Source organism: Danio aesculapii, chromosome 2 (genome assembly GCF_903798145.1).
Source record: "Danio aesculapii chromosome 2, fDanAes4.1, whole genome shotgun sequence".
Classification (NCBI taxonomy): Eukaryota; Metazoa; Chordata; class Actinopteri; order Cypriniformes; family Danionidae; genus Danio; species Danio aesculapii.
Genome location: NC_079436.1, coordinates 56,566,105 through 56,590,158, shown reverse-complemented (window position 1 = coordinate 56,590,158; position 24,054 = coordinate 56,566,105). Strand labels below are relative to the sequence as shown.

The 24,054-nt window shown below is 34.9% G+C and overlaps 1 protein-coding gene across 2 annotated transcripts in view; it reads left to right on the top strand.

Moving 5' to 3' along the window:
* The window catches only part of arhgap45a (Rho GTPase activating protein 45a), a 70,322-nt gene that overhangs the window by 35,479 nt on the left and 10,789 nt on the right, over window positions 1-24,054 (top strand). For both annotated transcript variants that reach the window (XM_056446135.1, XM_056446127.1), the window contains exons 8-20: window positions 2,151-2,212; window positions 2,999-3,109; window positions 6,651-6,731; window positions 9,200-9,379; window positions 12,682-12,819; window positions 13,379-13,569; window positions 14,674-14,801; window positions 16,820-16,921; window positions 17,012-17,110; window positions 17,473-17,636; window positions 20,063-20,251; window positions 20,439-20,576; window positions 22,426-22,664. In XM_056446135.1, the coding sequence (XP_056302110.1) occupies window positions 2,151-2,212; window positions 2,999-3,109; window positions 6,651-6,731; window positions 9,200-9,379; window positions 12,682-12,819; window positions 13,379-13,569; window positions 14,674-14,801; window positions 16,820-16,921; window positions 17,012-17,110; window positions 17,473-17,636; window positions 20,063-20,251; window positions 20,439-20,576; window positions 22,426-22,664 (1,822 nt within the window). The remainder of the gene's footprint in view (window positions 1-2,150; window positions 2,213-2,998; window positions 3,110-6,650; window positions 6,732-9,199; window positions 9,380-12,681; window positions 12,820-13,378; window positions 13,570-14,673; window positions 14,802-16,819; window positions 16,922-17,011; window positions 17,111-17,472; window positions 17,637-20,062; window positions 20,252-20,438; window positions 20,577-22,425; window positions 22,665-24,054) is intronic.

The window sequence follows — 24,054 nt, the reverse complement described above, 5'->3', positions numbered from 1 at the left end:
TTACGTGGTCGACTCTTAATCAGAGTATTGTCTTAATCATATTAAAATCAGAGTATTGGTGTCCATGTAAACATACTCACTGATAGTGTCAGATGATGTCACAAGCTGTCAAAGACAGTCCATTCCTCAACTTTAAGTTAATTCCATGAGCCCTCACCTTTCATAAGTTTGACGTGTTTCCCCCATTACACGCAACTTTTGTAAAGCATCTGCTGCATGTTGGTGTGTCAGAATCCTTGCTTGTAAAATACAGCCATACTTTAGAATGCTTAGTTTAAGCAAATTAGATGAATGTGATCATGCATATTGATGAACGGAGTCGCTCACTGCATGCGCCATACTGCACGCTTTGCCTTCTATAAGCAACAAGAACAAACACCTGACATCGCTGACGGTGTCCATATCCCTCAAAGCTGTCTAGAATTAAATATTTAGAGATGGTGTGACATAACGCGTACTTATGTGTGGCTTTAATGCACCCCTTGATGCTTCTTAAGGGCGTCACACAACGGATGCGCCGCTCAGAGCCGAGACATCTCGCGCACATGACAGTTGAAAGTATCACACACCAGACACACACATTCGCATGTTATTTAAAATGAAAGTATTCAGGTGGCACTCTGTGGCACGGCAGAAGTATGAACAGTGTCCTGAGTCATAGCTGGGCGCTGCGGACAGCCGCTGACTTGCGGCGCCAGTGTGTGTACCCTGATAGAAACCTATGTTTAGAATTCTAAAATGCATGGCGCTACGCATCGCCGAGCGGTGCTTCTGGTGTGCGACCTGCTTTACGTTCTTGTCGCAGCACCAGTGGCACCAGAATTAGGCACCGTAATTCATATGCTGATTCGGTCCAGTGCATATCAGTTACAAAGGCACCGGGTTTTGGTACACAACCCTAGTTGTAACATTGCAAAATATAAAAAATGGTCAAAATGACCGCCTTGGTAGTTCTAGTGTTAATTCTTTTGGGTCCCCTTGATTTATTCAGTTTGACCAATTTTGGCCAGTTCATTGGTTTTGTTTACATTTTGTCCCTGAAAATCCTCCTTCACCAGTATTTTCTATTTTTCTTCTTGATTTGGTTTAGCTTTTGTCAATATATAGCACTCTAAATGTTTTTAGTCTGATCCATTAGTACAGACCAAAACATGACAGTAATTGATCATCTCAGCAGCAGTAAAATATTGCCAGTTTTGGTCAGTTCAGTGGTTTTGTTTACATTTTGTGCCTCTAATATGGCCGACTGATGACGCATTTTGAAAACACTCTATTGGTGTTTTTGTGAACTCTTTATTTGAATAAAGTATGAATAGATCAAAACCACTCATTTAGACATGTTATATTATTGGTTTTTAAGCAATTCCAGCAAAATGGATATGACATTTGAAGTAAAATATCCAAACATAAATTCAAATAGAAAGTATATGTTAACATTATATTGAAACATCTATTTATATTCTCTAAAACAACTCACCACAGCGTTATGGGATCAGACAAATATCAATCTGTAAAGATTTTTGTAATATTTTAAAAGAGGAAAATGAACATACGTTATGGATGTGACCAAAAACGTTAGTGAGTTTACAGTCTACAACAGGCATGGGCAAACTCAATCCTCGAGGGCCGGTGTCCCTGCAGAGTTTTGCTCCAACACTAATCAAACACACCTGAACACCCTAATTAGTGTCTTCAAGATCACTAGAAAGCTACAAGCAGGTGTGTTTGATTAGGGTTAGAGCAAAACTATGCAGGGACACCGGCCCTCCAGGATCGAGTTTGCCCATCCCTGGTCTACAACGTACTTTGTAGAAGTTCTGTGAATTAAACTGCACAACCCAAGAGAAGTAATGCTAATCAAAAGGATTGATTTTATTTTATTTGACATTTTTGCATTAAAATCTTCATTATGGATGTGACGGATGTGAAATTGGCGCTTGTGTGACTTTGTTAATGTTTTCAAACTATTATATTTGATTTACCAGAGACATTTTAGAGTATTTTAACAGTACTGTACAATACAAACCTACACAAACAACTTAGAAAGGGTTTTGCTATCTTGGTGAAAACTTAATGTTTTCATGGCAACGTTGACATTTGCATGGAATTGCTCTTTTACAAGTCTGTTTTTTTTTTTTTTTTTGTCACAGAGAACGAGTTTTCTAAAGGTCTTCAGAGACTCTACCAGTCCTGCAAACAAAACATCATACAGGTACAATACATAATTATACTGCCCTATGGGTGTGTTTAGATGTATTTCTATAATGCAGGCTAAAATAACAATGATAAAGTGTGTAATGTAAAAGCATCAGGCAGTACATGAACAGTCCACAAAACTGGAAACAAATGACTTCTTAAAAGACATCATAAAGGGATAGTTTACCTAAAAATGTACATTTATTCACCATTTACTCTCCCCCAGGTATTTATAATCTTTCATAAGTGTCTTTTTTCTGTTGAACACAAAAGAAGATATTTTGAAAAATGTTGGAAACTGGTTACCAAACACTATGGTAGTCAATGGTTACCAGTTTTTTAAATTTTTGTAAATACCGTCTTTTGTGTTCTACAGAAAAAAATACATTAAAAATGTTTAAATACATGAGTAAATGATGACAGAATATTTATTTTTGGGTAAACTGTCCCTTTAAAAACTATTCTCTTTCCTATCAAATATATTAAAACTTTCCAAGTATACTTCAGACAAATAAATTTCATACCACCTAGGCAGTTTTTTAAGTTATGTTTATTTAATTGTATGCTGTTTTAGTCATTTTTGGACCTATTCAGCACTAGTTTCTAATTACTTTTTTTATATATAGTTTTGCTTTTTTAAACTAGTTTTCATTTTGGTACTATTTTTAAATTTGCTGCACATTTATAAAAATACAATCATAGTTTGAACAAACACTCAACCCCAAACCACACGAATCCAACTTGAATGAATAAAAGTAAAAATGAGGAACAAACTCATTCTCGTTTTCTCTGTTTCTGTCAGGATCACATGCCTCTGCTGTCCATCTTCTCTCTGGCTCTGGAGCAGGACTCTGAGCAGAGCTGCGGTTTGCAGCAGACCACAAATAACATCTACACACACTCCTTCCTACAGGTGACATATTACAGCAAAATGACACTGTGTGAAGATAAGTTTTTGCAGAAGTTGTTAAACAAGGTTATATCTAACAAAAATAATGTCCCCTTGCAAATTTTAAATTAAATATCACTAAAATATAATACAGATTTCATTTTTATTATTTAAATATAATATTAAGTTTTTTCATATATACAAATTATGAGTACACTTCTCACAAATCACATTTTTTTAATTGGATTTTATGCAATGTTTTATTTGTGCATATACATTAGATTAGTCCGTACTGAAGCCAAATCTGGAGCTTATCTAACAAAGTCATTCATTCATTCATTTTCTTTTCAGCTTAGTCCCTTTATTAATCCAGGGTCACCACAGCAGAATGAACCGCCAACTTATCCAGCACATGTTTTACGCAGCGAATGCCCTTCCAGCCACAACCCATCTCTGGGAAACATCCACACACACTCACCCTCACTCATACACTATGGACAATTTAGCCTACCCATTTCAACTGTACCACATGTCTTTGGACTGTGGGGGAAACCGGAGCACCCGGAGGAAACCTATGCGAACGCAGGGAGAACAAGCAAACTCCACACAGAAATACCAACTGACCCAGCCAATGCTCGAACCGGCGACCTTCTTGCTGTGGGGCGGCAGCACTACCTATTGCGCCACTGCGTCGCCCCATCCAACAAAGTAACTTATGATAATAATCAGATTTGGGTGTAAGGCGTTTCACATTAAAGAGTTACTGTAGTCTAATTACATTTTTGAGGAACGCAGTAATGTAATGAATTATATTTTACATTTTAATGTTATTTGATTACAGTTACAGAAGTCAGTGTAATTGCGTTACTTACATTACAAATATAATGTTTAGAAGAAAAAAAAGCTTCTTTTAAATAACCTTTTCTGCTGCAGCATCAGTTAATAAGCATGCACTTTTAAATTGCTGGAGAACGTGAGCTGAAATGGCTGCTGTTAAGAGTGGCTGCTTCTTCAAGTGGAAATACAAACATTACTTTGATTTCTTTGAGCGTAAAAACTAAAATATTGTTGTGAGATGCAGTCTATGTCCAGTTTCTAAAGAACTTGCGACTGCTTTTAACTCGACCAGCAACTTGTTCAAGCATTGGAACAGAAAGCCTTCTAAGACAATGCTCGTCACCAAGGAGGACATCGGCGCCCAAAAACACGGCAGCTCAACTCAGCCTAAACAGACTAAATTAGATATTTGTGCAGGATCGGGAGTGAAGGTATCTTCTAAATGTGAAGAGAACCATAGCTGCTTATGAGGATGTTCACATATCGCGTCTTTTGCGTGCGCGCATATTGGGAGCCCATAATGTGCGCGCGCACATATGAATCGCATATTGGGTGCGCTCGCATTTCCCAGGCGCCCCAGTTGAAAACCGCGAGTCATTTGACAAGAACTGACCGATCAGCTTCATACTTTGTAAGGAATGTACACATTTTGGTAGACTAATTACACAGAACACCCAAACGCTTCAGTGCCAGTGTTTCCTCTAGGATTTTTTCCAGCTGTGGCGGCAGAGTCTGATGGGCATTTTACACAGATCTACCAACTACCTGTGGCGTTATTTCAATAACAAGTGTTGTGAGCGCAGTATTAGAAGTCGGGAGCGCATTTGTGTAATAAGAGCATACGAATCTCTTTGCTTGCGTGCCAATTTCCTCTGTTCATGCATAAAACTTCTTGCACGCCCTCAAATATACGCTGCTCAAGTGCAGATTATGTTGTGCGCTCTCAAATAAAAGCTGCTCAAGTGCAGATTATGTTGTGCGGTCTCAAATAAACTCTGCTGAAGTGCGATTTAGTGTATTTATGTAACGAGTATGTCTCCAACATTCATTAGATTTGCTAGGAATATTTATGAATTTCTCCAATAGACCTACCGAGCGGCATTAATGCGTCCTGAAGTAAAGTGAAACGGAAACTGTGCTCATCTTAACTGAAAACTTCGCCGTGTTTGCTAGCGTCACGCATCATGCACCTGTCTGTCAGTCTGTCAGTCACCATGTCACCTTAAAGGGTAACCAAATGACGCACAGCTGTACTATGATTAATAATTCACTTACCTTTTAACACGTTTTGTTGAGATTATATCCCGCTATTAAAAAAACAACAATGACTGAATGTTTTGAATGAGAAGTAATGTAGCAGTGGTGGGGTGAATTTTGGTGTGGCGCCCTGCCATGGAAGGATGAATGCAGCGGAAGTCATGAGTGCTTTTTCATACTATGGATGTCAGTGGTTACTGGTATCCAGTTTTCTTCATGAGCTTCTATAAAAAACAAAAAACAAACGGGTTTAGAACTAGTGAATGATGAGGAAATTTTACGTTTTGGGCGAACTATCTCTTTAGCCCTTTTGAATATGTCAAGCTGCTGTGATCAACCCAATGTAATGTTTTTCAGTGAATATTAAATTACCAAAAGAGCTGCTGTTTATTTTGTATTTTTATAGGTATATTTTATATGTTTTAAAAGTAACTTCAAAGACAAGTAATAATCTGATCGCTTTTTACATTATGTAATTAGTAATGTAATCAGAGTAGTAATCAGTCATTTGTAATCGATTACTTTTTAAAAGTAAGTTACCCAACACTGATAATGATCCAAAAATTAGTGCACCCAAATTTATATGTTAGGAAACAGAATAAATAAAAACTTTAAAAAGAGGGAAAATCAAGAAAAGCAAAACATATTTACAAATTTGATGAAATTTTGCAGTTTATAATTTGTTTCCCCTAATATTTTGCATGAATATAAATGCATTAGCATTAATTTCTAAAGATGTTTGATGAATAAAATTTTATTTTAATACATATATTTGTTTAATAAATCTGTTTTGCTCAGATGCACCAAAATATATGACCTATATTCACCTTTTTTAAATAAGTTTTATGAATTATTAATTTATCTAAAATCTTACTACATTTATTAAATAAGGTTTACTTTTACTTTACTTTACTTTTACTTTACTTTACTTTACTTTTATTTTACTTTACTTTACTTTTACTTTACTTTTACTTTTACTTTTATTTTACTTTACTTTTACTTTACTTTTACTTTACTTTTACTTTTACTTTTACCTTTACTTTACTTTTACTTTACTTTACTTTTACTCAACTGTACTTTTCCTTTCCAGGATTGTTTCCTTGTAACTTTTCATTTCTCATTTTTTTGTTTCGAGGTTTTGAGTCCACTCGATATGTTCTTGGCATATTTTATGAGATTTACCCAAGCAGACCTAATGAAACACAAGTCAAACATTTCAAACTCTTTCTTTCTTTTTTTCTCCCTCACATTCAAATAATAAATAATTTAATGAAATGTAAAAGGAGAGCTAAAAAAGATTTGTTTTCATGCATTGTTCCTAATATAATTTAGACTTTTTCTTTTCTCATATCTATTTTTTATTCTGACTTTTTCAATAACATAGATGTGTTCTTGTCAGGTGATTACCCTAGTATAATTCTAATGAAATGCATTAAATGAAAGCTTTTCTTTCTCTCCTTCTCTTATTCAGCCAATGACGCAGCGCAGACAGGAGCACGAGAAGAAGCGCAGAGACATTAAAGAGCAGTGGCAGAGGGCCAAGAGAAAACTGGTAGACAATTACCACCAACCACATACACCAACCCAAACACAACACATCCCTGCCAGAAGAAGACAAAACTATACACCCTCCTGTGAAACTTTCAATCTTTTTCAAATATTTCCCAGGGGATTTTCAACAGAGCGAGGAAATTTTCACAGCATTTCCTGTAGTATTTTATTCTCCTGGAGAAAGTCTTATTTTAAGCAACAACATTTGAGTTTGGCTGGAATGAAGGTAGTTTTTGGATGTTTAAGAAAGAAATTAAGGTCTATATTAAGAAATTAATCTTTTTTCAATTGCCTAGAGAACAAACCACTATTATCCAATGACTTACCTAAATAACCTAGTTAATCCAATTAACATTTTTAAGCCTTTAGAATAGAATAGAATAGAATAGAATAGAATAGAATAGAATAGAATAGAATAGAATAGAATAGAATATATATATTGGTGTTTCTGTCTGGAGTTTGCATGTTCTTCCTGCATTTGCGTGGGTTTCCTCCGGGTGCTCCGGTTTCCCCCCACAGTCCAAAGACATGCGGTACAGGTGAATTGGGTAGGCTAAATTGTCCGTAGTGTATGAGTGTGAATGAGTGTGTATGGATGTTTCCCAGAGATGGGTTGCAGCTGGAAGGGTATCCGCTGCGTAAAACATGTGCTGGATAAGTTGGCGGTTCATTCCGCTGTGGCGACCCCGGATTAATAAAGGGACTAAGCCGAAAAGAAAATGAATGAATGAATAAATATATATATATAATAAATGGAAAAAATAAATAAATAAATAAATATATATATATATATATATATATATATATATATATATATATATATATATATATATATATATATATATATATATATATATATATCTCAATATATATATATATATATATATATATATATATATATCAATATATATAAATCAATATATATATATCAATATATGAGTTGACCCCTCTCACATCTTTTAAACTAATACTTTCTATCGGAAGCGTTACAATATTATGTTTGTGCATATACATTAGATTAGTCTATACTGAAGCCAAATTTGGAGCTAATCTAACAAAATAACATGATAAAGGTTCAAAATTAGTACACCCAAATTTATATTTTAGGGAAGAAAATTCGATAAAAATGTTTTTTTTTTAAATTTAAATAAATATAAATATATAAAATTTAGTTGAAAATTTTTTTTATTTAGTTTTTTTGCAATATTTTGCATTAATTTGAATGTGATATCTTTCTATTTATAAAGATATTTGGTGACTAAAATATTAATTTATTCATTTTTTTTAAATAAATTTCTTTTTATTAAATATTATTTTAATAAATAAGTCTCGTCAGGGTCAGTTGGTATTTCTGTGCTGAGTTTGCATGTTCTCCCCGTGTTGGCGTGGGTTTTCTCCGACTGCTCCAGTTTCCCCCACAAGTCCAAACACATGCGCTATAGGGGAATTTGGTAATCTAAATTGTCTGTAGTGAATGTGAGTGTATGGGTTTCCCAGTGATTGGCTGCAGCTGGAAGGGCATCCACTGCAGAGAACATATGCTGGATAAGTTGGCGGTTCATTCCGCTGTGGTGACCCCGGAATAATAAAGGGACTAAGCTGAAAAGAAAATGAATGAATAAAATTAATTAATTTTAATAAATATATCTGTTTAATACATCTGATTTGTTCAAATGCACCAAAATATATTACCTATATTTACTGAGAAATAGATAACAATATTTTCAAAAAGGGGTGTACGCGGTTATGCTGAGGACTATATATATATTATAGTGCAGGAGTCACTAATCTCGTTCCTGGAAGTCCAGTGCCCTGCAGGGTTTAACTCCAACTTGCCTCAACACACCTGCCTGGGTGTTTCAAGTACACCTAGTAAGACCTTGATTAGCTTGTTCAGGTGTGTTTGATTAGGGTTGGAGCTAAAACACCAGGACACCGACCCTCCAGGAACAAGTTTGGTGACCCCTGGTATAGTGTATATTTATCATCTACGGCATTGAAAACACAGAAAATCTGCTGTTCAAAATTGAGATATTGCCCTGAGTTGTGATGCCTTACTGCATGCGGGGTGAAATCAAAAAAAGAAATAATTTGCATTAGAATAACACCACTAATACCTGTATTGCTCAGAGTAAGATTGGAGGAGTATCAGTGTATGTGTCTGGTTAGTGCATGTGTGTAATATTAAACTGCACTTTAATATTCAGCTTTAGTATCCAATAGTACCCAACAAAATAACTAGTATAGTATTATGTTCTGTCATCATGGCAAAGAAATTAGTTATTATAAATTTAGTTATTAAAATGTTGTTTATAAATGTGTTGAAAACGTTTTCTCTCGGTTAAACAGCACTTGGGAAATATTTGATAAAGAATAAATATTTCACAGGAGGTTGAATCGTTTTGTCTTCGGCTGTGTTCACATTATTTTAGCATTAGCATTAGAGTTGTGTATTGTTGTGTTGATCAGGCTGATGCGGAGAGTAACCTGCGTAAGGCCCGTCAGCTGTACATGAGCCGCTGTGAGGAGTACGAGAGAGCCCGGACGGTAGCCAATAAGGTGGAAGAGGAACAAAGCGGAACAGGAAGTGGCTCAACCACTAAAGCTCTGGACAAGAAGAGACGACTAGAAGAGGAAGCACGCAACAAGGTCAGCGAGAGCAAACAGGAAGTGACCTAACATGCAGCACATTTCGTGTAAAGGGAGTGTGACTGCCTTTGTGGTCAGATTTAGGAAGCCAACAGTGTGTTAAACAGATTGACATCATCCGTTTTTAGTTACTGTTATTTTCCATGTAGTCTTGTAGTACTGTTGAAGTTTATTGCATGAAGTCATTAACTTTGTTTATTGCAATGAAGTAAGAAACATGACAAGATAAAAATAATGTGTACCCAGCCTACAGGGAATGCACTTAGAACATTCCATAACATTGCTTAATTGTGTAAAAGTTAGCATGTAACGTTATTAAAATAATGTTTTAATCAAATGTCACATTGAGAGAAAAACTTCATTTGATCTAATGAAGTAAATAACATTCTGAGAACATTACTATAACATGAGACTGAAACGTTATGAAAATGTTTTGAATAACGTTATATTAACCAAGTAATAACCTTATTACATCATCTGTAAACCTGGACAATTTGAACATCCTAAGAACCTTCAATGTTTTAAAACTTACTGAGAATGTAACAGAAACATTTTTAGAATATTAATATAATGTGCGTGGAATGTTCTAGTAACGTTTATATAACATTCCGAGAACATTAATAAAACATGAGACTGAAACGTTATAAAAATGTTTTGAATAATGTTATTATATAACCAATTGATACATACACCACACGTTAATACATCGTCTAAAAACCTTGACATTTTGAACATCCTAAGAGCCTTCAGCGGTTTTAGAACTTACTTAGAATGTGACAGAAGCATTCTTAGAACATTGATATAATGTGGATGGAATGTTTTATTAACGTTTATATAACATTCTGGCAAGGTTACTATAACATGAGACTGAAACGTTACAAAAATGTTGCGAATAACATTATTATGAACATTATAAGAATCTATAAGAACCTTACTAAGAATGTGTGGAAATATTATTCAAATATTAACATAATGTGGATGGAATATTCTAGTAACGTTTATATAACGTTCTGAGAACATTAATATAACATGATATTGAAACGTTATTAAAATATTTAGAAAAATTTTATTTTAACCAATTAATAACATCAATACACCCTCTGACAATGCAGTGGCGCAGTAGGTAGTGCTGTCGCCTCACAGCAAGAAGGTCACTGGCTCTAGCCTCGGCTGGGTCAGTTGGCGTTTCTGTCTGGAGTTTGCATGTTCTCCCCGCATTCGCATGGGTTTCCTCCGGGTGCTCCGGTTTCCCCCACAGTCCAAAGACATGCGGTACAGGTGAATTGGGTAGGCTAAATTGTCCGTAGTGTATGAGTGTGAATGAGTGTGTATGGATGTTTCCCAGAGATGGGTTGCAGCTGGAAGGGCATCCGCTGTGTAAAACATGCTGGATAAGTTGGCGGTTCATTCCGCTGTGGCGACCCCAGAATAATAAAGGGACTAAGCCGAAAAGAAAATGATTGAATGAATGAATGAATGAATACGCCGTCAGAAAACCTGGACATTTTGAACATCCTGAGAACCTTCAATGTTCTTATAGCGTACTGAAAATGTGAGAGAAGCGTTCTTAGATCATTGATATAATGTGGATAGAATGTTTTATTAACATTCTGGCGACGTTAATATAACATGAGACTAAAACGTTATAATGTTTTGAATAACATTATTATGAACATTATAAGAACCTTTTATAAGAACTTTTTTATAACTTACTGAGAATGTGAGGGAAACATTTTTAGACTATAAATATAATGTGCATGGAAGGTTCTTGTAACATTTATATAACATTCTGAGAACATTAATATAACATGAGACTGAAGCGTTATCAAAATGTTAATTATAACAAATGTTAAAAAATATATATATATTTTGAACATCCTAAGAACCTTCAATGTTTTTATAACTTACTGAGAATGTGAGGGAAATGTTATGCAATGTCTAGTAATGTTTATATAACATTCTGAGAACATTAATATAACATGGATAAAATGAAAATGTTTTGAATAATGTTATAACCAACATTAACACATCGTCTGAAAAACTGGGGATTTCAGATACCTGAAAATCCCTGTCAGGTGAGCACTGTTTATTTAGTAGTGATTTTGCTATATTGTATTCATTTTGTATTGCATTTTGTTTTTATTTATTTTTTTTTACACTGAACATACAGTTGAAGAATTCAGAAGTCAGAATTATTGCAAGAAATTTGTCACGGTATTTCCTATGACATTTTTTCTTCTGGAGAAAGTCTTATCTGTTTTATTTTGACAAGAATAAAAGCAGTTTTAATTTTTTAAAAAGCGTTTTAAGGTCAATATTATTAGCCCACTTAAGCTATATGTGTTTTGGATTGTCTACAGAACAAACCACTGTTATACAATGACTTGCCTAATTACCCTAACTTTACCCTAATGAACCATTTAAGCCTTTAAATGTCACTTTAAGCTGAATACTAGTATCTTGAAGAATATCTAGTCAAATATTATGTGCTGTCATCATGGCAAAGAGAAAGACATCAGTGATTAGGTCTTTGAAAAGAGCACATGTCACTCCGCTACTCACCCGTTTGCACTGGCTGCCAGTTGCTGCTCGCATCAAATTCAAAGCTCTGATGTTTGCTTACAAAGCGACCTCTGGCTTTGCTCCTTCTTATCTGCTCTCACTTCTGCAGATTTATGTGCCCTCCAGAAACTTGCGTTCTGTGAATGAACGTCGCCTCGTGGTTCCATCCCGAAGAGGGAAGAAATCACTTTCCCGAACTCTCGCATTCAATCTGCCCAGTTGGTGGAATGAACTCCCTAACTACATCAGAACAGCAGAGTCACTTGCTGTCTTCAAGAAACCACTAAAAACTCAACTATTTAGTCTCCACTTTCCTTCCTAATCTGCAACTGCCTCTCTGGCTATACCACTAACTGTACTCTCTCTCTCTCAAAAAAAAAAAAAAATAATAATAATAAATACATTACTAATGCTTTGCTTCTTAGACTTTACACACCTGAAACTTGTCTATAGCACTTGTTCACTGCTGCTCTTATAGTTGTGTAAACTGCTTCCTTGTCCTCATTTGTAAGTCGCTTTGGATAAAAGCGTCTGCTAAATGTAAATGTACATGCGTTTATTATGTTTATAAATGTGTTGAAAAAAATCTTCTCTCCGTTAAACAGAAACTGGGGAATAAAAAATTCCGGAGGCCCAATAATTCTGACTCCATCTGTTTATCATATACCGAACTGTACCAAACCGTGAGATGTCTATTTTTGCAACCCTATTATAAAGTGTGTATTGTATTTGGTCTGCAGGCAGAGGAGGCCGAGGCTACGTATCGCACCTGTATTGCTGACGCCACGACTCAACAGCAGGAGCTGGAGGACATGAAGGTGAACGTGTTAAAACAGATCCAGGAGCTCATCAGACAGACGGACCAGATTCTGCGAGCGGTGAGACGCATGCAGAAATCGAAACTATTCACTCAACTCGGATTCATTCATTCATTTTTCTTCAGCTTAGTCCCTTATTTATCAGGGGTCGCCACAGCGGAATGAACCACCAACTTAATCAGCAAATGTTTTACACAGCGGACGCCCTTCCAGCCACAACCCAGTACTGGGAAACACCCCTACACACTCACATTCGCACTTATACACCATAGCCAATTTAGTTAATCAATTCCCCTATAGAGCATGTGTTTGGACTGTGGGGGAAACCGGAGCACCTGGAGGAAACCCACACTAACACGGGGAGAACATGCAAACTCCACACAGAAATGCCAACTGACCCAGCTGGGACGCGAACCAACGACATTCTAGCTGTGAGGCTACAATGCTAACCACTGTTTCGCCCTCATTTTAAATTCTACTAGAAAAACATTCTCTACCACATTTCATTTTAAATACACTATTTGGTACACTCTAATCTTACTCTTGCACACTGTTCAGGGCAGCTGGTGTGTGTGAATAGGGATGACTGTGTGTTTTTTTGTTTCTCATATCTGTCCAGTGCACCATCTCGTATTATCAGACCATGCATGTGCAGACCGCAGCACTGCCGGTGCATTTCCAGACGCTGTGTGAGAGCTGTAAGCTGTTTGATCCGGGTCAGCAGTATGCGGCATACGTCAAAAACCTGCAGCTGCGCACTGAACGGCCTCTACAGTACCAGTTTGAGCCATACTCTGCTTCCAGCCACCAGTAAGACAATAAAACTGTTCCTCCAGTTAAAATCTTGTTGAAAAACTATGCATGTTTAACATTATTGCATGCATTTTTAAAGTTTCCCTTTTAATTTAGTGTTTAAATGATGGCTGCACGATCTATCCGAATAAAACATTGCAATATGGTTTAGTGCAGTTATTAAATGCAAAAAGCTGCGTTTTATATAAAAAGAAAAGGTTTGCATTGCAGAAAAAGTTTGTCTGAAACTATTGAAAGTGAAATGAAGACAATAATAAAACATTGACAACTTTTGAAGTTTTTATATAGCAATATTTTTAATGTGGTGCACAACATAAACCAGTAAATCCCTCATGGAGAAGAATGTTTTTAAGCCATTTCTCAATGATTATAGACAATCTAATATTTGCATGCATTCAGACAAACCCGTTTTATTGAACATATAGCATGCCATAGAAAATAAATAAATAAAAGAGAGACATGTAAGGGGTGTACTCATTTATGCTGGGTACTGTATATTAGATTTTTACAATATATACTGTGCATATATAGTTGAAGTCAGAATTATTAGCCCTCCTCTTAAATGTTAATTGTTTATGTTTTTACCCCAATTTCTGTTTAACGTGGAGATTTTTTATCAACACATTTCTAAACATAATAGTTTTAATAACTCATTTCTTTATCTTTGCCATGATGACAGCACATAATATTTGACTAGATATTCCTCAAGACACTAGTATTCAGCTTAAAGTGACATTTAAAGGCTTAACTAGGTTAATTAGGCAGGTTAGGGTAATTAGGCAAGTCATTGTATAACAGTGGTTTGTTCTGTAGACAATCCAAAACTAATATTGCTTAAGGGGGCTAATAATATTGACCTTAAAATGGTTTTAAAAAAATTAAAAACTGCTTTTATTCTAGCCGAAATAAAACAAATAAGACTTTCTCCAGAAGAACAAAATATTATAGGAAATACTGTGAAAAATTCCTGAATCTGTTCAACATCATTTAAGAAATATTTGAAAAAGAAACAAAATTCACAGGAGAGCGAATAATTTTGACTTCAACTGTATATTTGACAGTGTTTTAATGAAGAATGAATATTTCTATTATTCCTATCAGGCAGTTACTTCGTACCCGGAACAACAGCCTGTCTAATGACCAGCGGCAAAACAGCTGTGAGGCTCCTACCACACCTGAGGAGGCGGGGTTTGGAGAAGGAACTGTGGTTAAGCAAAGACGAGGTCAAGGTAAGTTACAGACAACTAATAAACAGAAATACATGTTTTACAGAGACCACACACACAACACATTCCTACCTTTATTAACATGAACAACATGTAACAGAAAGCAATGTTTTAATGATCACGTATAGAGTTGCGCAATATGACCATATATATATATATATATATATATATATATATATATATATATATATATATATATATATATATATATAAATATGGTCATATTGCGCAACTTTATACGCTCTGTAAAATATATATATATATATATATATATATATATATATGTGTGTGTGTGTGTGTGTGTGTGTGTATATATATATATATATATATATATATATATATGTATGTTTGTGTGTGTGTATGTGTGTGTGTGTGTGTGTGTGTGTGTGTGTGTGTGTGCGCGTACATATACAGTTCAAGTCAGAATTATTTGCCCCCCTTTTAAATTTTTTTTTCTTTTTTAAATATTTCCTAAATGATGTTTAACAGAGCAAGGAAATTTTCACAGTATGTCTGATAATATTTTTTCTTCTGGAGAAAATATTTGTTGTTTTATTTCGGCTTGAATAAAAGCAGTTTAGAATTTTTTATGAACGATTTGAAGGTCAAAATTATTAGCCCCTTTAAGCTAATTTTTTTCCGATAGTCTACAGAACAAACCATCATTATACAATAACAGAACAAACCATCGTTATACAATAACAGAACAAACCATCGTTATACAAATATATATATATATATATATATATATATATATATATATATATATATATATATATATATATATATATATATATATATATATATATATATATATATATATATATATATATATATATATATATAATAGTCCTTTACATTAAGTCAGTATATTAAAAACTACTCATTGATTTAATTTACAGAAATGGTAATACATCCAGGGTTCCCAGACTGCTTGAAAGGAATTAAAAGTGCCTGGATTTCAGACATATGAATGAGGCCTGGAAAGCACTTAAAAACAAACACAGGTCCTTGAAATTCTGAGAATTTAAAGTTCATAGTGTTATTTCAACAATCGTACTGTGTTGCTTTTAAAAAAACAATGAAAAAATGAAGATATTCTTAATTTATAGATCTTAAATTTACGTCTTATACTTGAACTATGACAAATAATGCACTTTATCAATGCATTGTAATATTACCAGTGTTGAATTCAACTAATTGCATTAAAGTTCTTTAAACATGACTTTAAAATGGTTTTTGAAAACTTTTTTTCAAAATGGCACATTCAAAGCATCATCATTATAACTTTTAATGTTCAATTCAATTCATGTTTATTTATATGGCGCTTTTACAATGTAGATTGTGTCAAAGCAGCTTAGCATAGTTCTAGTAAAGTCCGGTTTTCAGAGTTGTAGTTCAGTTTAGTTCAGTTCAGTGTGGTTTGAATTTCACTGCTGAAAGTTCAAACACAGAAGAGCAAATCCATCGATGTGCAGCTCCATAAGTCCCAATCCGAACAACCCAGTGGCGACAGTGGTGAGGAAAAAACCTTCACCAATTGACTAAGTGAAGAGAAAAATCACTTAATATGTAAATATTAAGTGTAAATTAAATGTTAAGTAGGAGAAGGATTTTCATGGCGCTATATATGCTGGGGGTGTGAATTACGAAGATGCTCAATATTAAAATTATTAGTGATTTAAAAAGTCCTTGAATTTGGAGTCCATGAAAGAGTGTGAACCCTGAATATTGTAGGACACTTTTTATAATAAGTTTTCATTAGTTAATGTATTTACAAGCATGAACTAAAAATCAATACTTTTGCAGCGTTTATTAATCACAGTTCAACATTTACTAATGCATTATTAACATCTAAATTCATACTTGTTAACATTAGTTCAGGCACTAAAGTGTCACGGTATCATTATCAGGATGTGAGATGACTTGTATAATGATTTGAGATTTTTACATTATTACCCAGTCCCATACCTCACACAATAAAACAAACAGAGTCCTGAAGTGCTGTTTTATCTCTGCAGTTCGGGATCATCATCAGGCTCATAAGTCCTGGCCGTCCACACTGAGTGACACTGACAGTGTTGGTCCTGGAAGTGGACTGGGCTCTCCCACCAACAGCACAGGTCTGAAAAAATCCAAAATCAGTCTGCTTTACGCTATTAAGAAGTAAAAACACACCGATAAAGTAATATTGTTTAATGTTTTGATCTTAGGAGACATCTCAAAACCATCAAGGCCGGTGTCTGCAGCCACTTTATCATCCAATGAAGATTTAGAGGAGCGAGATGGTGCCATGACCCAGTTTGAACAAAGTAAGTGATCAATTACAAGTCAGTTCATTCATTCATTTTCCTTCGGCTTAGTCTCTTTATTCATCAGGGGTCGCCACAGCGGAATGAACCGCCAACTTATCCATTATATGTTTTACACAGCGAATGCCCTTCCAGCTCAACCCAGTACTGGGAAACACCCATACACTCATTCACACATTCATACACACGGCCAATTTTGTTCACGAATTCACCTAAACCGGAGCACCCGGAGGAAACCTACGCCAACACATGTCTCGCTATATTGTAATTGAAAACGCCAAATTTTACAGATTTGTTCCCATCTATATTCTGATCACACACACCAAACTTTACACTTTTATTAATGTGTCTGGATGTTTCAGGTATAAATGGGATTGAACCAGAAATCGTGGCTCCCACTGGACCGTTCAGAAACGTGGGATTGTCCAAAGCTGCAAAAACCCATCGGCTGCGCAAACTTCGCACGCCATCAAAGTGCAGAGAATGTGACAGCTACGTTTATTTCCAGGGTGCAGAATGTGAAGAGGTAACACCGATCATTTCAGTGGATTTATAATCTTCAGTCTCAGACAAAACTGTTATCTGCTTCATACACAGTTGAAGTCAGAATTACTCGTGAATTTTGTTTTCTTTTCTAAATATTTCCCAAAAGATGTTTAACAGATTCAGGAATTTTTCACAGTATTTAAAGTCTTATTTGTTTTATTTCGGCTGGAATAAAAGCAATTTTATTAATTTTAAATGATTTTAAGCTCAACATTATTAGCCCCCTTAAGCAATATTTGTTTACATTGTCTACAGAACAAACCACTGTTATACAATGACTTGCCTAATTACCCTAACTTTACCCTAATTAACCTAGTTAAGCCTTTAAATGTCACTTTAAGCTGAATACTAGTATCTTGAAGAATATCTAGTCAAATATTATGTGCCGTCATCATGGCAAAGAGAAAATAAATCAGTTATTAGAGATGAGTTATTAAAACTGTTATGATTAGAAATGTGTTGATAAAAATCTTTTCTCTGTTAAACAGAAATTGGGGGAAAATATATACACAGGGACTAATAATTCTGACTTCACCTGTATACATATGAAACAAGAGCTCTTTTAAACGGGACGCTTCACCCAAAAATTTATATTCTTCACAAATTAAGATATTTTAAAGCATGTTGGAAACTAGGAAACTTTGACATTCATTGTAGGAAAAACAAATGTTCAATTTTCATTTTTGGATGAACTATCCTTTTCTCCTGAAGTTTTCTCCTGAAACTGTTAATGTAATATTAGTAAGTTAGTCAAAGCTTGTAAAATTTCTAAATCCCTGGTAGCCTTTTGGGCAAGCACATTTCAGATTTTGATTGTCCGAAAAAAATTTGAGTGGCCCAAATGGAAAAGATATTATTTACTAAATAATAAGAAATACATACACTACCTGACAAAAGTCTTGTCGTCGATCCCAGTTGTAAAAGCAACAAATAATAACGACTTCTAGTTGATCATTTGGAAGAGTGGCAAAAGGTGGAATTTTTTTATTTTTATTTTTTTTCTGTGAATCTGTTGAACTGCATCCCAATCATCACAAATACTGCAGAAGACCTACTGGCACCCACATAGAGCCAAGATTCTGACAGAAATCAGTCAAGTTTGGTGAAGGAAATGTATGGATGCAGTCCTCATGGGAGTCAGACACAATATTCATTCTGTTTCCACTGCAGCATGACCACATATTCTATACTGGACAATATTTCTGTTCAGTGACCAGACTTTTGTCTAAGCAAAGTGAGACTTTACAGTCCTAATTAAATTATTAATAATCAAGGCCTGATCATATTTTAGTTTGGTCAAATAAGCGTAATCTAGAGGCCTTTACCTTTCATATAAGCTACTTCTGATACCAAATGAGCAACTAGAAGTCAGATTATTATTTGTTGTTCCTAAAACTTGGATGGGCGACAAGACTTTTATCAGGAAGTGTACAATTATAAAAATAAAAAGAAAGTTATAAGGGCATTCATTATAGGCAACTTACAGTATATATATTTCGAAAAGTTTATCAAAACATATTTATTTATTTATGGTTTTTTTTATTGTCCCTAAAATCTTTTGAAAACCTGTTAGGCCTACCTTTATATATGTATATACCTTTGTATGTATGTATTTATTTATTTATTTTATTTTTTATTTTTTTTAAGCAACTTGGTACAGAAGTACTGGTTCTTGTCGGCGCAATGGCCTAGTGGTTAGCGCGCCGACATATGGTGCCGTACCCCCCCCCCCCCCCTCTCTCTCTCTCTCTCTCACTTCACTTCCTGTCTGACTACTGTCCTATCTAATAAAGGCTAAAGGGCCAAAAATAAATCTTAAAAAAAAAAATAATAATAAAAGAAGTACCGGTTCTTTTGGTGACACCAGTTATAGTGCAAATGCTAATTCAAACAAGTATTGACAGTGTTTCCTCGTGAGAGAATGCAAAAGCATTGAAAGAGGATATATTTTTCCACTCTTTAAGATAGCCCAGTGGAACGGCAGGGTGAATTAATGAATTTTTGGTAGCCCAACTGGACAACATAATAGCCCTGGGATGTCGGGCTAGCAGTTTTGCGAACCCTGTTAGTTAGTAGGTTAGTGATAAAGCACATTTAAAAACAAATACTGTTGACCAAAGTGCTGTACAAAACAATAAAAACAAAAGAATGTACATTAGAATTAAAAATAACATCAAAAATTTGCTCTTTAGATAAAAAAATGTGAATTAGGCTTGGATTTAAACAAAGAAAGAGATGATACTGTTTGAAACGACATTGGTAAGCTGTTAGTTTGGGGCCAGCCTTGCAAAAGCTCTGGCTCCTTTGTTTTAGTTAACTCCTGGATATGCAGCAAGCAAACCAAGATCGCCCTACCACAGTGGCCTAGCTAGATGTGTAATGTGTGTGTGTGTGTGTTTGTTTCAGTGTTTTCTAGCATGTCATAAGAAATGTCTGGAGTCTCTGGCCATCCAGTGTGGACATAAAAAGCTCCAGGGCCGCTTGCAGCTCTTCGGTCGGGATTTCTCTCAAGTCCTGCAGGGTAAAGAGGACGCCGTTCCCTTCATCATCAAGAAATGCATCACTGAGATTGAGAGGAGAGCGCTCAAAATGAAGGTATGAGAGAAAAGATGATAAAAATAATGAGGGGCCATTCACACAGAGCGTGCTTTTCCATTCAACAGCCCCATAGTGTTGTAGATTGTGAGCAACAGCAGAGGCTGGTTGTGTTGATGCTTGGAGGCTTCAGAAATGCGATGCACTAATCTGTATTAGAGTAATGCTTTATTTTGCATGTGTTCAGGGAATCTATCGTGTGAATGGAGTGAAGACCCGTGTGGAGAAGTTGTGTCAGGCCTTTGAGAATGGAAAAGAGCTGGTGGAGCTCTCACAGGCGTCTCCACACGACATCAGTAATGTGTTAAAGCTCTACTTGAGACAGGTGAGGGTTACGGCTTTACTTTCTAAAGGGTTCATTCAGCCAAAATTGAATATTGGCTCATGATTTACTCCCCCTAGGTGTATACACTCTAAAACATCCTGGGATGTTGGACAAATATAGACAAATCCAACTGTTGGGATAAAAATCATTGACATTTAATAAAAAAAATTAACCCAACCCTTGGATTTGCCCAAATATTTGCTTACAACAACTTACAACATTTTTAAGGGTGTATGACTTGAGTGTAGGGCTTCACAATATATATAATTTCAGCATCAATATCGCAATGTGTAAATTCGCAATAGTCACATCGCAGAACGTGCAATATGGAGTCAGTATTATAGTTGACTAGGTACAACAGAACACATGAGAGCTTTAGTTTAACCATAACATAAAGTGAAAGTGTATCAGTTGCTTGTGTTTTTAAGCCCGGTGTAAACATTTTAGGCCAGTTTAAAGCATTTGGCCACAAGGAATTATTATGTTTTATGTAGCTTTATCAAAGATTGTATTCAATTATTTACACAATGAAGAATAAATCGCTTTATTGTACATTTGGTTATTTTATTTCTCTACCTGTATACTGTTAGACTTTATTATTTCTATATTCCATTCATTTTCTTTTCGGCTTAGTCCCTTTATTAATCCGAGGTCGCCACAGCGGAATGAACCGCCAACTTATCCAGCATATGTTTTACGCAGCGGATGCCCTTCCAGCTTCAACCCATCTCTGGGAAACATCCATACACACTCATTCACTCTCATACACTACGGACAATTTAGCCTTCCCAATTCACCTGTACCGCATGTCTTTGGACAGTAGGGGAAACCTAAGCACCCGGAGGAAACCCACACGAACGCAGGGAGAACATGCAAACTGCATATAGCCAACTGACCCCGCCGAGGCTTACACCAGAGACCTTCTTGCTGTGAGGCGACAGCACTACCAACTGCGCCCTATTTCTATATTTGCTCAACTTTATTTATCTCTGCTTGTAATTTGTTTATTATATTTTAAGCAGGTTATCTTGAGAAACATTGTGATATAAGTCGCAGAAAACTGTAAATATCGTAATGTATGTTTTTTCCAATATCGTGCAGCCCTACTTGAATGAGGTCAATAATATTAGCCCTCTTGAAAAATCAGAACAAAACACTGTTGTCCAATAACTTGTCTTGTTAACCTAACTTGCTTAGTTAACCTAACTTGCTTAGTTAAGCCTTTAAATGTCACTAAGATAAATACTACTAGTATCTTGAAAAATATCTAGTCAAATATTATGGACTGTCATCATGGCAAAGATAAAATAAATCAGTTATTATGAATGAGTTATTAAAACTAATAAGTGTGGAAATGTGTTGAAAATGTCTCCCTTAAACAGCACTATATGAAAAATAATTAAAAAGGATAAAAAAATTACATTTCTCATGAATCTTAAATATTACATGCTTATCAAGGTTAACCATAATTAGAAATCGCATCAGTAAATAATAAAAATATTTTAAATAAAGAACATTTTAAATAACATAATTTTATTCAGAATTTAGTTCTTAACAGAACGGACAATCCAAAACAAATATTGCTTAAGGGGGCTAATAATATTGATATTAAAATGGTGTTTAAAAAATTAAAAACTGCTTTTATTCTAGCCGAAATAAAACAAATAAGACTTTCTCCAGAAGAAAAAATATTATAGGAAATACTGTGAAAAATTCCTGAATCTGTTCAACATCATTTAAGAAATATTTTAAAAAGAAAAAAAAAATTCACAAGAGGGCGAATAATTCTGCCTTGAACTGTATGTAATGTGGTGTATTTTTCTATTATTGCTCTCGGTGTGATCTGCAGCTCCCGGAGCCCATCATGCCCTTCCGGATGTATAATGAGCTGATGGGATTGGCCAAGGAGAGCTTGAACTCTGATGCATCAGAGTCCGCTGATGGGGTAAAGAGCCCAGAACTGGTGGATCGAGGGCCAGAAACGGAAGCAGAAGTGCTGACGCTGGTGGAGAAACTCAGAGAAGTGCTGAAACGGCTGCCGAACGCTAACATCGCCACGCTAAAGTACATCATTCAGCATCTACGCAGGTCAGTCTCTTTAAATGTGGAAAATATCAACACAATGTATTATTTATGTACTCAAACTAATATTATATAATTACAATTTGCTAAAATAAATACTATTAGAGTCTAAATAGTAAATTACTAAATAGTCTATTAAAGTTTTGCAAAATTATATTTTACTTGTTCAAACATTTCATTCAATTATTTATGTTCTTTTTGACTTAGTCCCTTTATTAATCCGGCGTCGCCACAGCGGAATGAACTGCCAACTTATCCAGCTTATGTTTTACACAGCAGATGCCCTTCCAGCCGCAACCCATGTCTGGAAAACATCCATACACACTCACACACTACGGACAATTTAGCCAACCCAATTCACCTGTGCTGCATGTCTTTGGGGGAACCAGAGCACCTGGAGGAAACCCACGCGAACGCAGGGAGAACATGCAAACTCCACACAGAAATACCAACCGACCCAGCCGAGGCTCGAACCAGCAACCTTCTTGCTGTGAGGCGACAGCACTACCTACTGCGCCACTGCATCGCCCTGTATAAACATTTGTTAGTCTAAAAATAGTATTACAATAACAATTATTCATAATTATTTTATATAAAAATGTAGTCTTAAATAATTAAATAGTGTTTCATTAAATAGAAAAGATGAACGTTTTATTAAATTAAATTATTAAAAAATATATATAATAATTTTGTACTAAATATAATATTAAGTAAATTATAATAATTTAAATAAATAAATTAAATTAAGTTCAATTATGTAATATTTTACCAACTCAAGTCAAATGTTTTAGAGTTATTATTAATTTGGTAATAAAATATTTTTTTTTCAGTCATACAAATGAAAAGAAATGTAAAAAAAATCAATAATAATAATACTAACTTATTTGTTGAAAAATCTATAAAATATATATATTATTTAGACACCTCACCTCCAACCTGAGCTGAACTATTTTGAAACTTGACCGTTGCATGTGTGTAGGAACAGCTGACGATCCGTAAACAAAGCGGCATGCGTTGCGTTTTCAACGTGCCTTTACACGCGATACGAGAATATATAAAGTTAACCTGATACAGTACACGCGGTTACAATATATATATATAAATATATATATATATATATATATATATATATATATATATATATATATATATATATATATATATATATATGTATATGTATATGTATATATATGTATATATATATATCAAAAGATTGTTTCTTTACATACATTTTCTTTATGAATTAAAGTATTTTAAGTACTGCAAGTCACTTTTAAGTGATCACTTAAAACTTACTTTAAGTCATGATTTAGAGTCATGAGTTATAAAATCCAGACAACTTTAATATAACCCATCACAGTCTAATAAATGATGATGATGAATTTTTATTTAATGC